This window comes from Scyliorhinus canicula, chromosome 8 (genome assembly GCF_902713615.1).
Source record: "Scyliorhinus canicula chromosome 8, sScyCan1.1, whole genome shotgun sequence".
Lineage (NCBI taxonomy): Eukaryota > Metazoa > Chordata > Chondrichthyes > Carcharhiniformes > Scyliorhinidae > Scyliorhinus > Scyliorhinus canicula.
The window spans coordinates 64039010-64054094 of NC_052153.1; the positions used below are offsets into that span (position 1 = coordinate 64039010).

Genomic DNA, 15085 nt, shown 5'->3' on the forward strand with positions numbered 1-15085 from the left:
CTGGTACTGAATGGCACCCAGCTGGGGACTCCCTGGGGAGGCTGGTAGATGCCGGTAGCCTGATAATCCCGGGTCAGGCTTGGTCCCGCCCATTGTGGACGGGATCCTCATCGTAGATGTGAGACCTGGGTAGATCACTTGAGGTGTACTGGCTGACGAGAAGCCTGTGGGAAGCCTTTCCCAGCATCTAGGACAGTAGATCGCATCCTGCATCTCAATTGCATTTATCTGACTTTGCTCCATATTCCTTGATACTCTTTACCAAACCATACCTAACAATCCGAAGTCTTAAAAGGTTTCAATTGATCCAGCATCCAGAGCCAGCACCCACGACCATTAGGGTCACAGTTTCAGACCTCTGCTATGCTTATTGTTTAAAAAGTTTATTTTAAATACATAATTTTGATCTGTTTTCTATATTATTAGTGGAGACGCAAAGTAATATTCCTCATCAATATCTTTTCAGAGTTTCAAATATGTTTGTTAACCGTAAAGATGAAATAAGGGGAAAACAATTAACTAGCCTTTTGGATGCTGAGATTTAAAGCAAAGGCTGGGGAAACTCAATTTCTGTTTGTAACAAGCAATAAATCAAGATGGATCAATCCAGAACAATGCAAGTTTCCACAGGTTTCCAAAAACTCATTCAAATTTCCAATAAGGAATCTAATCTGTTTGAACAATGTGAACAATAATTCAACACATCAACTTTAGGGAGTTTTCAGAACCACTTTGGGCACAATTGCTGATTCAGATGCAATTTATATCAAAAACACAGTGCCAGTTTTATGCAGTTTTCTTTCAATTTTCTCTCACCCACACCGCATATCATCAAAACACAAAATCTGCTATATACCAACGCAATTGGCTACGTTTTTAAAAAATCTTGCTTTAAATAATATTGTTCAATATATTTGAGAATTACTTGTAGTTTAATACAGCTGAAAATGAGCACTTCACAAAACATCACAGTATCAATCTACTATCTATAAGTAACAATTTGAATAACCTCCTTAAAGTCCAGCAAACGCATCCAATTAGCAGAGATGCCCAATAATGATCGTTTCTTTCTGGATGGGTTCTAATTTTATGGGCAGTTCCAGTATTTTGCACCTTTTAAAACAAAAACTAGCTCAAAAGGTTTCAGAAACTAGAGTTATGCGGCATGTAATTAGCACTAAAGATTCTGCAATCATTTACTCTAATTTCAGATGAAATGCGTCAAAATAAACTAACAAAGCTCCAGGCCAGTAAATAAAAGCATTAGAAAGGAAAGCTCTTAGCAATGTTTTTCCATTTAGTAAAGTGAGCCCCATCTTACAACGAGCTTTAATGCACAAGTCAGGATAACTGCTAGTCAATTTAAATAGAATTAAGAACCCGGAGGTCATTGTTTCAAAATACTTTATAAAATCTGTCTGAAACCATCTTCAACCCATTCCAGTTACTTCCAGCATGCTCAATCTTCATAAAGTTGGCAAGCAGCCGGGAAATAAATCCTTGGTAATAGTTGCTAGCTGAGACCTTGCAGAAATACTGAGTTGGCCTTTTATAGCATGCTGTCATTTTATAAAACAAAAAGAATAGATTTTGGAATTTGGCAAATGAAACTATTTACATGCACAACAGCACTTTTAAACACACAACCAAACAGGCAGATTGATGGATCAATTCATTCATGGGATGTGGACATCACTGGCAAAGTCAGAATTTAGGCCCCATTCCTATGTGACCTTGAGATGGTGGTGGGGATCTTCTTGAACCCTTGCAATCCTTGCTGTGTCGGTACACCCACAGAATGGAGAGACTGGCATGGTGATAACATCACTGGACTAATAATCCAGAGGTCCAGGCTAATGCACTGGGTGCAGGGATTCAAATCCCACCAAGGCAGCCAGCCAGAGGAATTTCAAATGTAATTAACAAATCTGGAATCAAGCTAGTCTCAGGAATGGTGAAACCTATGAAACTATCATTCATTGTTGCAAAAACCCACCTGAAACCTGCCATCCTTATACGGTCTGGCCTATTTCTGACTCGAGACCCACTGCAATGTTGTTGATTCTTAACTGCCCTGCAAAGTGGTGTGGAAAGCCACAGTTTAAGGGCAATTAGGGACGGTATTAAATGATGGTCATGTCAGTGACACCCACATCCCATAAAAGAATAAAGGAAAAGAGCAGTGCTGTTCAGGAGTTCCAGGATTTTGACCCAGTGATAATGCAGGGTAAAACGTGGGTCATTCCAAAGACTTAAAAACAACTGCACACCGAAGACCTATTCCACAGGTAATTATTGAAACAAATCACAAATAGAACAGCTAAAATCAGAGTATTCTCAATAGCAGACAATTTGAAAAGCTTTAAACTGTAATCTAAACAACTTCAGAAATAGCACTGACAGGTTCCACCAACGACAAGCGGGCTTACAATAAAATGTTGAGCACAGCCTATTCAGAATTAGCTGATGTCAAACAAGGCAACACTAGGGAGTGCCGTAATTAAACTCAACATTCCTGAGTTAAGAGGGGAAAGGTATTCTGCTGTTGCCCATAATGTAGTGACCACCGCTGTCCATTCATGCTTGCGGATGTTAGTAGAAAACAGATTAGGTTTAGTCATTAAAGTTAGTTCCTCAAACTGTTGTTCCTGCATTGAGATCCACGCTCAGCACCATGCGCCGCCACATACAGCTAGTTGACATCTCTCTCCAGCAGTGCCGACTCACCCTATCCAAAAGCTGTCCTTGTTCCCAGTTTCACTTCATCCTTAGTCTCATCCGACGCCAAAACAAGAAACAGATCCTTTTATCCACTTTACAGCATTCTCCCTTCAACCTGGACCACTCCCTCCGGCCACTTTCCTGCTCTTGATCTTTTCATTCAGAACTGTCAGCGTGACATTGACCATCTCAATTTCTCTGCTCCTCTCACCCATTCTAAATCCATCACCTTCTGAACTGGCTGCACTCCACTTTCTTAGGTTCAACCCTGACTTTGTCGTCAAACCTGCCGACAAAGTTGGGGCTGCTGTTGTCTGGCGTACTGACCTCCACATCACAGAGGCTGAACGCTAACTTTCCGACACTTCCTCCTACCTCCCCCTGGACCATGACCCCACCACCGAGCATCAATCCTTGTTTTCAGGACTGTCACTGACCTCACGAGATCTTCCCACCACAGCGTCAAACCTCAATCTCCCAACCCTGACAGCCCGCTTTTACCTCCTCCCCAAAATCCACAAACAGGACTGTCCCAGTAGGCCCATCTTGTAAGCCTGTTCCTGCCCCACCAAACTCATTTCTTCCCATCTTGACTCCATACTCTCTCCTCTTGTCCAGTCCCTTCCCACCTACATTTGCGATTCCTCCGAAGCCCTACACCATATCAACTTCCCGTTCTCCCCGGCCCTAACCGCCCCATCTTTACCATAGATGTCCAATCACTCTATCCCTCCATTCCCTACCAGAATGGTCTGAGAGCTCTCTGCTTCTTCCTCAAACAGAGGCCCGATCAATCCCCACCCATCAAATCTCTCCACCGTCTGGCTGAACTTGTCCTCTTACTCAACAATTTTGCCTTTAACATGGTACGTCCTCCAAACCAAAGGTGTGGGTATGGGTACCCGCATGGGTCCCAGTTTTGCCTGTCTCTTTAATGGGTATGTGGATCATTTCTTGTTCGAGTCCTTCTCTGGCCCATTCCACAACTCTTCGGTGCATCAACGACTGTTTCGGCGCCACTTAATGTTCCCGTCTGGATCTGGAAAAGTTATTAATTTCACTTCCAAATTCCACCCCTCTATCACCTTCACATGGTCCATCTCCAACACTTCCCTTCCATTCGTTGGCTTTTCTATTTCAATTTCTGGGGATAGACTATCCACTAATATCCATTACAAACCTACCGACTCTCAGTTACCTCGACGACAGCTCTTCACACCCCACATCCTGTACAGACTCCAACCCACTCTTTCAGTTCTTTCGCCGCCGTCACATTGGTTTTGTTGATGCCAGTTTCTGACCTCACTACCAGTTCTCTCTAGCATTGACAAAGAATGATCCAGACTCGAAACGTTAGCTCTCCTTTCTCTCCACAGATGCTTCCAGACCTGCTGAGATTGTCCAGTGTTTTCTGTTTTTGTTTCAGATTCTAGCATCTGCTGTAATTTGCTTTTATCTTTAGGGTTGGTCATGATGTTCCCCCAAGTCAAATATTTTATTGATACAACCACAAAGACTCTCAATAGGGGTAATGGTCATTTGAGTGGTATTGGAAAGCAACTGTACTTCAAGAGGTTTATGCCATCAGCAGAAGAAAATAAATAAAGCTCTAAGACATCACAAAATTGAAAAAAAAAAGCACATACTTCCTCCTCATACTCTGATCCACTCTCCTCAGTATCTGATCGTGGAGCCACTTCATACCTAAAGGAGATTTTTAAAAGTCAGGATTTAAAAAGTCATAATTAAAAGATTTAAAATGATACAGATAAAGATTTATTACTATAAGTAATCATTAATAAGCTAATAAAAATGATGAATTATAGATAACCTGAATAAATATATTTTGGTTCTTACTGTAAAGCATGAAAATTGCTTTTCATTGGCTTTTTTTTAGTAATATAATTGAAGGACAGGAGTTTCTGTTTACTAAATTAAGTGCATTTTTCAATAGATAATAACTAGTCATTCACACTATAGGCTTCTATTTAGTTTTTTTTCTGTTAAAAGAGTTATTGTCTGTTTTGTATCGTGGTTCACAATATCAAATCACCAGTTCAAACAACCTGTCTGATTCGCACTTTTATTTAGTCAACAAATTTAGAAATTTATGAACTGGCAGACCTGTTGGGTAATCCTAGGTTTGAGCACAGTTATTATGCTCAGCTACTGACCAGATCTATCCATATGAAGCCATTGTTCAAGTATCCCCTGTAGGGATGCAAGCTGAAGAGTTAAACCCAGTGAACTGAGTTTATTTACAACTGTAGTTACATCAGAGGGTAACTGTAATTGTTTACAAATTTCTGGATCATCATCACAAGAACCTTTTCTAAAATACTTTAAGTTTAGAAGGGTGCTTTGTGCAATTATAAATAACTAGCCACTCCACTGGTATTGTTCATGGTAAATCTTATGATTTATAAACTTCTTCAGGTGATATCTTTGCCCACTCCAAGCTGCACTTGCTGACTTGCATTCGTACCCCATCCCCAATAGTTTGCATTCGAAATCCTTAGATAAAGCTTCCCATTGTCTTATCCCGCTGATTAGGTGCAACCACCGCTGCTTTAATCCACCTCCTGCATCCTTTCTGTTGAGTTGTCCTCAACATACTCCACCATAAATGGCAGAGTTTCAGCTGTCTTGACATCACTCTTCTTTATTCCACAGACAAACTCACAGCACTCCCACCTTTAAATATCTTTCCAAACAAATATTTGATCAAGCTTATGGTCAGGCTCCCTAATCCTCCTAAAATGTCCTGATACCTGTTCCTTTCTCTTTTGCCGCTTTAAAGTGTCATGAGAACTATCTCCACATTAAAGCTGCTTTGTAAATGCAAGTTAAGTGCAAATACAGTAAAGCGGCCATTGATTTGTCGTGATTGAATAAATTATGGTATTTTCATTAGAATACTGGAGGAGCGTTTTCATACTCCAATAACAAGATGCGTGCGGGACTTCCGGTTATGACCATGGAATGAGTGGTCACATACAGGGCTGTTCCTGCTTAAAGTTACAGAAAAGGGCTCTTTTCTCGCAGATCCGGGTGGAATTTTGATGAAAAGGCGTAGGTGAATGTTAGAGGAGTAGTTTACCCCTGGAATGGTATGTCTTCTGATAACCGGACCCAGCAGAAAGCAGTGAGAGATTTGGCTGGCAAGTTGAAAGTGTTGCGCTTCACAGACAGTCTCTCCCAACATGTAGGCGGGGGAGGGGCAAGCTGTAAGGCCCCAGATACAGGAACTGTTGACTTTTATTAAGGAGGAATTCCATAAGCAGAGGAAAGAAATGCATGAGGATCGTGCAAAGACCATTGCAGAAACTGTGGCACCCCTGAAGAGTACTTTGGAGTGGATGGAGAGGTGTTTGGAGGTGCAGGGGTTGCAGATTCGGGAGATCGAAGGAGTGATCGCGGACCACAGCGATCGTGTGGTGGCTCTGGAGGTGGAGGTCGGGCTCCAAGGTGACCTTTGTAAAACGTTGAGGGCAAAGGATGAGGAGCAGGAGAATACCTCAAGAAGACAGAACCTACAAATAATGAGGCTGCCTGAAGGGGTGGAAGGTGCGAGTGCCACGAGGTACATCACAAAGATGCTGGTGGGACTGGTGGCAGAAGGGGTGCTGGATAAGGCACCTGAAATAGACCGAGCGCATAGGTCTCTGAGGCAAAAGCCTAGAGCTGGGGAGCTGCCGCAGGCGGTGATCTCCATAAATTTGTGGAGAAAGAGAAAATTCTACGGTGGGCCAGGGAGAAGCGTAGCTGCGACTGGGAGGGAAATAACGCCTAGATTTATCAGGACATCGGAGCAGAGTTGGCAAAACGGCGGGCAGGTTTCATCAAGGTCAAGGCGGTGCTGTACCGGCGGCAGGTCAGGTTTAGGGTGCTCTACCCGGCGAAATTATGGGTGACGTTCGGAGGCCGGGAGTATTATTTCGAGACCCCAGAAGCGGCCAAAGACTTCATTAAGGAGCATAAACTGGGGGAGAACTGAGCGAACAATGCTTGGGAACCGGAGTGCTGGGACTATGTAATGGTCGGGAGCATGTTTGAAGTGGGTGTAGGGATTGGGGGATTTTCGCCATTTTTTGTGGTGGTGGTGGTGGTGAGGGGTTCTGTTCAATGTTGAGATTGTAAGGAGTTGTAGCGGTGAAAGGTTTATGTGGGGATGGATGTTCCCATCCCCCCCCCCTCCTGTTTTATGGGACTGTTTGTGTTTAACATCTGTTTGTTTGCTTTTGGAGAAGGCTACATGGAGTTCAGGAGAAGTCCTTGTTTGGGTGGGGTGGGTAAGGCCAGCAGGAGGCCTTCTTCTTGGAGCTGAGGTGGGGGGAGGGGGGGGGGGGGGGGAAGAAGAGGTCATAAGGATGTGCCTCTGGGCAGGGGCAGCCGCGCTAGCAGGTTATGCTGGTGAACGGAAGTGAGTTGGTGGGGGAGAAGGCCAAGAGGGGTGGCGGGGGAGTGAAGGGGGAAGGGAAACGCTGGGGAGGGGGCGTTCTGCGATGCGGTAGGGGGCGAGAGATGACATGGTCAAGGGCGAAGAAAGGGGCCATCTGGGATGGGCTAGGTACAGAGTGGAATTAAAGGGGCAGGAGTTAAGTGGGGAAGATGACAGATGGTAGAGGGGATTTGAGGCACAAGCCTCCGGTAAAGTTGGTAATGTAGAACGTCCAGGGACTGAATGGGCCATTAAATGTTCGCGGGTGTTCACGCACCTCAGGAGCTTGAAAGCGGGGGTGGTCGTTTTGCAGGAAAAACACCTCTGTGTGAAGGACCAGGTTAGGTTAAGGAAGGGGTGGGTTGGGCAGGTTTTTCACTCGGGGTTTGATGATTTTAATGAGCAAAAAAATGGGATTCGTGAGTGCGAAGGAGGTGAGGGATCCAGATGGGAGATATGTGATTGTGAGTCAGGTACTGGAAGGGCACCGGTAGTGTTGGTAATTGTGTATGCCCCAAATTGGGATGATGTGGGTTTTATGAGGGGGTTGCAGGCAGCAATTCCGGGTTTGGTCACGCATCAGTTGATCATGGGAGGAGATTTTAACTGTGCCCTGGAGCCAAGGGTGGATAGATCGAGCCCCAGGTTGATGGGTAGGTTACGAATGGCAAGGGAGCTTTTTGGGGGGGGGGGTATGGAGAGGATGGGTATGGTGGATCCATGGCGCTTTTAGGACCCAGGGGGAAGGGAGTGTACCTTCTTTTCACACGGCTATAAGGTGTATTCGAGAATTGATTACTTTGTAGTCAGTTGGGAGATTTTTGGTTGGGGGTATGTGGGGATAGTTATCTCGGACTATGAACCCCACTGGCTTGATTTTCGGTTCAGTACAGGTCAAGAGCAGAGGCCAGGGTGGAGGTTTGGCTCAGGGTTGTTGGCGGATGGAGGTTTTTGTGACAAGGTGCGGTTGGCAATTAGGGATTACGTGGAGTTTAATCAGAATGGGGAGGTGTCAGCGGGCAGTTTTTGAGAAGCACTGAAGCCAGTGGTCCGGGGAGAAATTCTAATTTACGGTTCATGCGAATAAGGAAAGGAGAGCGGAACATGACCGTCTAGTGAGTGAGATAGTGGAGGTGGACAGGGAATATTCGAGGGTGCCTACAGTGGAGGGATTGGCAAGGAGGAAAATGTTGCAGGGGCAATTTGACAGGCTAACAACAGGGAGGGCGGTAGGGCAACTGCATAGGGCAAGTGCATAGGCTGGCGCACCAGTTGCGGAGGTAGGCTGAGTCCAGGGAAATATTGAAGATCCGGACTGGGGCTGGGGATGTGGTGTCAGAGCCAGGGAAGATAGGGGAGGCATTTAGAGAGTATTACCAGGGACTTTATGAGGCAGACCCAGGAGGGGAGGGGGACATGAGGCGGTTTCTGGACGAGCTGGAATTTCCCAGGTGGAGGAAGCAAAGAGGCAGGCGTTGGAGGAGGCCCTGGGGCTGAGGGAGGTGCTGGAAAGTATCAGGGGTATGAAGTTGGGGAAGGCCCCTGGGCCAGATGGGTACCCAGCAGAATTTTATAAAGAATTTGCAGCGGACCTGGCACCACATCTGTTGGGGGCGTTTAATGAAGCACTGGAGAAGGGGGAGTTGCCGGAGACGATGAAGCAGGCGGTAATCACACTAATCCCAAAAAAAGGGAGGGATTCAGTGGAATGTGGTCTCGACCCATATCACTATTGAACACAGATGTGAAAGCATTGGCTAAGTTGTTGCCGGATGGAGGATTGTGTCCCGGGGGTGGTTGCAGAAGATCAAACAGGCTTTGTGAAGGGCAAGCAGCTCGCGAGTAATATAAGACGGCTGTTGAATGTGGTGATGAATCCGTCAAGAGCTCTGGTACCGGAGGTGGTGGTGTCCATGGACGCGAACAAAGCATTTGACGGGTGGAGTGGCGGTACTTGTTCGAAGTTTTGGGAAGGTTTGGGTTTGGGCCGAGATTTGTGGCATGGGTGCGGTTGCTGTATGTGGCGCCAAGAGCGAGGGTGAGGACAAATGATATGAGCTCACAAAGCTTTGACTTACACAGGGATATGAGGCAGGGGTGCCCGCTGTCACCGCTGCTGTTTGCACTGGCCATAGAGCCATTGGCGATGCGTCTCAGGTGGTCGGCAGAGTGGCAGGGGATAATGAGGGGGCAGCGGGAACATCGGGTGTCGCTCTATGCCGATGACCTCCTGCTGTAGGTTTCGGATCCGTTGGAGAGTATGGGAAGGATTATGGGTCTGTTGGGGAGGTTTGGAGAGTTCTCGGATACAAGCTGAATGTAGGGAAAAGAGAGGTATTCCGGGTGAATGAGCTGGCACAGCGGGCTAATTTTTTGGGGGGGGGGGGGGGGAGATGCCATTTACGGTAGCAAGGGATAGGTTTAGGTACTTGGGGATTCAGGTAGCGAGGGAATGGACGCAGCTCCTTAAGTGGAACTTAACAAAGCTGGTGGAGGAGGCAAGGGAGGATCTAAGAGGCGGGATACACTGTACTTAACATTGGCAGGGAGGGACCAAGTGGTGAAAATGAATATTCTGCAGAGGTTCGTGTTTATCTTTCAAGCTCTCCCGATCTTCATACCAAAGGCCTTTTTTTGGAAAGTGGACATAATCATCTCTGACTTTGTATGAATGGGGAAGGTGCCAAGGGTGGGGAGGACTCTGCTACAGAGGCAGAGGCAGCAGGGCGGGTTGGCGGTGCCAAACTTGCTTCATTATTATTGGATGGCGAATGTGGACAAGGTGCATCGGTGGTGGGAAGAAGGGGTAGAGTGGGTTAGGATGGAGGAGGAATCTTATAAAGGGTCTAGTTTGAGGGCTATGGTGACGGCAGCATTGCCAATGGTTCCGAGTAGTTATTCAGGGAGCCCAGTGGTGCAGTCCACGGTGACGGTATGGAATCAGCTGAGGAGGCATTTTAGGGTGGAAGGGATGTCGGTGCACCGCTGTGCGAGAATCATGGGTTTGAGCCGGGGGGGATGGATAGTGTATACAGGAGGTGGAGGGAAGTGGGGCTTGTCAAGGTGAGGGATTTGTATTTGGAGGAGGGGTTCGCCAGTCTGGAGGAGCTAAGGGGGAGGGTAGAGCTGCCGACGGGTAGTGAGTTCAGGTATCTACAGGTTAGGGACTTTGGGTCTGGAAGGGGTTCCCTAGATTGCCGGGATACACCCTGCTGGAGTGACTGCTGCTTCCGCATGTGGAAAGGGAGGGAAGAATTGGGGATATATACAAGTGGCTGGGGGAGCAGGGAGGCGAGCGGGTGGTGAAGATCAAGGAGAAATGGGAAGCGGAGTTGGGAGGAGAGATCAATTGGGGAGTATGGAGTGAGACACTGCGAAGGGTAAACAGGACCACCTCTTGTGCAAGGATGAGCCTGATACAGTTTAAGGTGGTGCATAGGGTGCATATGACTTGGGCGAGAATGAGTGGGTTCTTTCAGGGGATAGCAGATGAGTGTGAGAGGTGTGGCCGGGGGACAGCGAATCATGTGCACATGTTTTGGGGTTGTGAAAAATTGGGAAGTTTCTGGGTGAGTGTGTTCGCGGTCTTAGCTAGGATAGTGGAGGAAGAGGTGGACCTGGACCCTTTTGTGGAGATATTTGGGGTTTCAGAGAAGCCAGAGCTCATGGAGAGGAGGCAGGCCGATGTCATGGCCTTCGCCTCTCTGATTGCACGGTGAAAAATGTTGCTGGAGTGGCGGTCGGCATCACCACCGGGGGTAGCAGCATGGTTGGGTGACCTGTACGACTTCCTGCGGTTAGAGAAGATAAAGTATGAGTTAAGGGGCTCAGGGGAGTTTGAGAAAAGGTGGGGGATGTTTGTGACCGTGTTTGAGGAGCTGTTTGTTGCCCCGGGGGGGACACTCTTCCCAGGGTGTTTATTTGCAGTAACTACTTTGAATAAAATGTGTTTTAAAAAAAACACAAAAGATGCATGCGAAAACTGTAAATAAGCACTGTTAATCAATACTGAATGGTGGCTTAACCATTCTATTAACATTACCTCAAAAATATTTTTCAAAATCCAAATTAGATATTATGCTGCTGCAATCCAGTCCAAAGCATTTATGAAGAAAAATAAATCAGGCTTGCACTAATTTTGGAGGACATCACTATTTATAAATTTCCAATCCGATAAACATTAGCTAGTTTATTGTTTCCAGTCATTTAGCCAGCTTTCTACCCATGCTACGATGCTTAATAATCGTTATCAAGTCACTTATCTGGCATTTTGTCAAATCCTTTTTGAAAACCCTGAAAGACAACTTCTATGACATTTCCTTTTATCTATACACTTCACTGACTTATCAGAAAAATCTTAAATTTGTAATGAATGATAAGCCCTTCATAAATCCAGGCTAGCTGTTCTTAAATTAACTCATTCTCAACTAAGGGAGCACCAATCTAACTCACGTTACGGCCTTGAGAAGCGTACCACATACCAATATTAGGCTGAATGACCCATAGTTTGCCAATACACTATTTAGAAAATTATTAAATTGTCTATCTCCAGTTCTCTGGTCCAACTTTCATGTTTAAGAATAATAAAAGACTAGTCAAACGTCTGCTCTTTTCTCCCCAACGTTTTGCAGTATTGTAGATGCTTGGAATCAGGAAATCATTTCTACAGTTCCGCCCGTTTTTCAGTACTGATTCCTTATCTTTAACTAGTTAATTGTTCCACCTTTTTTAGTTCCTAATTTAAGGAAACACAGAGGCAAAATACTCGCATTGCATTTTCACAAGACTTTTTTTTTTAAATTTAGAGTACCCAATTCATTTTTTCCAATTAAGGGGCAATTTAGCGTGTTCAATCCACCTAGCCTGCACATTTTTGGATTGTGGGGGCGAAACCCACGCAAACACAGTGAGAATGTGAAAACTCCACACGGACAGTGACCCAGAGCCGGGATCGAACCTGGGACCTCGGCACCATGAGGCAGCAGTGCTACCACTGCGCCACTTTTTTTTTTAAACCTTGAACCAGATTCATTTTTTAAAAAGATCTTCCATTTTTCATATTCATAAAACCCTTGAGGGCGGCCGCAGTAACTGCCCTCCTACATTCCTGTTTAAGAGATGAGGGCGATTTCAGGTCAGAGAGAGAATTAGAAAAAAGTGTGGGGCATTTCTGATGGTTAGGCACCTAGATCTAATTTTTAAAAACGACCATAACTGGTACAAACGAGATGGAGAATAGTTGTAATGGTAGCACAAAAGAGGGATGATATATGCGACAACCTGAGCTGAGACATGGGGGGGGGGGTGGATGGATTCTCTGAGCCCCGTGCGGGCCGGAGAATTGCCGCAACCGCGCCACGATTCTCCGAGGAGTGGAGCATCGACGCCATTTGCCCCGGTGCATTCGGCGTGGCGCCGGTCGCGGGCCGCCGATTCTCTGGCCTTGATGGGCCGAACGGCTGCGTGGAAACGGCAGATTCCCGGTGGCGCCGTCCACAACTGCGGGAACTCTGCGTGCAGGGTCGGGGGGACGGCCTCTCCAGCCCCAGCCCCAGCCCTATTTTGCTATGCGGCCGGCCCCTGAACTCCCGCGCCATGTTGCATCAGAGCTGTCATGTTGATGAAGACCCCGCGCATGCGCGGGTTAGCGCAGCACCCAGTTGACGCCAGGGAGGTTGGAGCGACATGAATCGCACCAGCGCCATGCTGGCCCCCTGTGGAGGCCAGAATCTGTCGTACCCGCGCCCGTTTCACGCCGTCGTGAAATGCGGCGGCGTTCACAACGGTGCGGACACTCTGCCTCCATTTCGGAGAATCCCGCCCAGGGTTCTTGGACTATGGTAACTGGAAGGTAATGGTGTTAGTGACAGAAAAGAAGAGGTTGCCATTGGGTGTGGCAGCACAGCAGTGGGGCCATATGGGGAGATACATTTTGGGCATGAGAGGGCTACAAGAATTGACAATGTATTCATAGGGATTTTCAGGATGTGGAGAGCACCAAATGACAATAGATGCAGGGAAGTTAAGGTCCCAAATATGTGCTCCAAGTAATTAATTGGCAAATAAACAATCATTTAAAAACAACTGGAAATCTTGTTGCTTTATTCTCTCCCCGTGCCGATAGCCTGCTGCTGGTGATCAGGCTCTCAGAAAATCTCTAAGTCACAAGAACTGGCAGCAACAGAGAGGAGAGGAGTCATCACATAGCATCAGAAGGAGGGAGTCTGGAGCTGCAAGGCAGATGCAACTATGGCCAGCATAGCACAACACACCTTGGTGACAAGGCAATGTCACAGTAGTGAGTAAGATATAGTGTCCTTGCAGACCAAGTTTGGAGGGTTTGAATGAATCGCATGACAAGACAGCAGTGTCTCCAGTCTCAAATGACACAACTACCTTTTATTACAGCTACACCAAATGCAAACATGATTTACTCACCCAGGGTTCATTTCCAACCACGTATCAAGTTGGATAGCTTTTGGAGCATCAGCTCCCTGAAGGACTTTCCCAGTTTCAACATGAATAACTTTGACTGGCAAATCGCTCATTTGGCTGCTTTCATCCAAAAGCTTAACAAATATAAAAGTTTTATTTTGTAAATACAAAATCTATAAAAGACACTGCACTACACCAGTTCAAGACATTATCAATAGATTTTGAATACATTTCTGATAATTTATTTTTAGAACATGGTGGGAAGACAACATATATAGAATAAAATTCAAGCGTATTATACCCGAACTGATAAAATAAATGCATACAATTTCACACAATTGGGCTGGTTTAGCACAGTGGGTTAAATAGCTGGCTTGTAAAGCAGACCAGGGCGAGCAGCGAGGGTTCAATTCCTGTACCAGCCTCCCCGAACAGGCGCCGGATTGTGGCAACTAGGGGCTATTCACGGTAACTTCATTTGAAGCCTACTTGTGACAATAAGCGATTTTTATTTTCATTTCATTTCAACTAATCTATATTTTAAAGTAAATGAAACATTTTAAAAGTCTACAAAGCAGTCTTTCTGTTTTGCCAAATCCAATCCAAATTAATACAATGGAGGTTTCTACAGTGCATTGACTGCAAAACAGGAAGTAATTTTAGGCATAGAACGGCACAAATGTCAAAAATTGGCAATTTCATTATAACAGTGCGTTCTGAAGTATGCGTTCAGTGCGTTCAGAAAATATGCATTTAGTCTGATTTCCATGTGCTCAAAAATTTCCTCTCCCCTCTTTACCTAGCAGATGTTAGGTCATTACCACACACAAAACATTTAGAATAACTGAACCTCTATTTCTTGGTTTAGTCATTTTAAAATGCTGTACAGGCAGTAGGTGGGTCAGTGATTTAGGAATCACCTCTTGCTCCAAAATAAAGGGAGAATGCTGGCTGCTTCTCAGGTCTTTAGCAGAACAAAAGTCAAGATTTTTTTCTTTCCTATTGGCTGCTATCAGAATAACAAGCAGAATAATGGACGGATAGAGGCAGAGAAAATACTGACCTGGATTTGAAACAGGTTGCTGAATATTTTCTACTATTCTTTCAATAGAAAAAGTTGCCAAAAGGAGACAAATCAAAACATCTGTTTAGTAAATCCCCCCACCCCAAAAATGATATGGACTGAGATGTGAAATAGATTGATAAGCCAATGGCATGGGTAACTACATGCATTTCCCCTCTCAAATTATGGAAATTGACCATTGGGCAATGAAAATAAAAAACTTAATTTCACATAATTAATATTTCATCGTATTTAATTTTTGACCAGATAATTTTTTTTAAAATCTGCAAGCAGTGACAAAAGCAACGTACCTCTCCATCAGGAGCAAGGCTAGAACTTACTCCTTCAGAAACTTCCTCCGTTTTCTGTATATTTAGGATAAAAAGATGAACAGAGGAAGCTTTTTAATGATAATTATAATAACA

The 15085-nt window shown here is 45.4% G+C and overlaps 1 protein-coding gene across 6 annotated transcripts in view; it reads right to left on the reverse strand.

Annotated features, from left to right (window-relative positions):
- The window catches only part of LOC119970292 (probable global transcription activator SNF2L2), a 188747-nt gene that overhangs the window by 98530 nt on the left and 75132 nt on the right, over nucleotides 1-15085 (reverse strand). For all 6 annotated transcript variants that reach the window (XM_038804675.1, XM_038804672.1, XM_038804676.1 and 3 more), the window contains 3 exons: nucleotides 14972-15025; nucleotides 13601-13731; nucleotides 4368-4425 (listed from right to left, as the gene is read on the reverse strand). In XM_038804675.1, the coding sequence (XP_038660603.1) occupies nucleotides 4368-4425; nucleotides 13601-13731; nucleotides 14972-15025 (243 nt within the window). The remainder of the gene's footprint in view (nucleotides 1-4367; nucleotides 4426-13600; nucleotides 13732-14971; nucleotides 15026-15085) is intronic.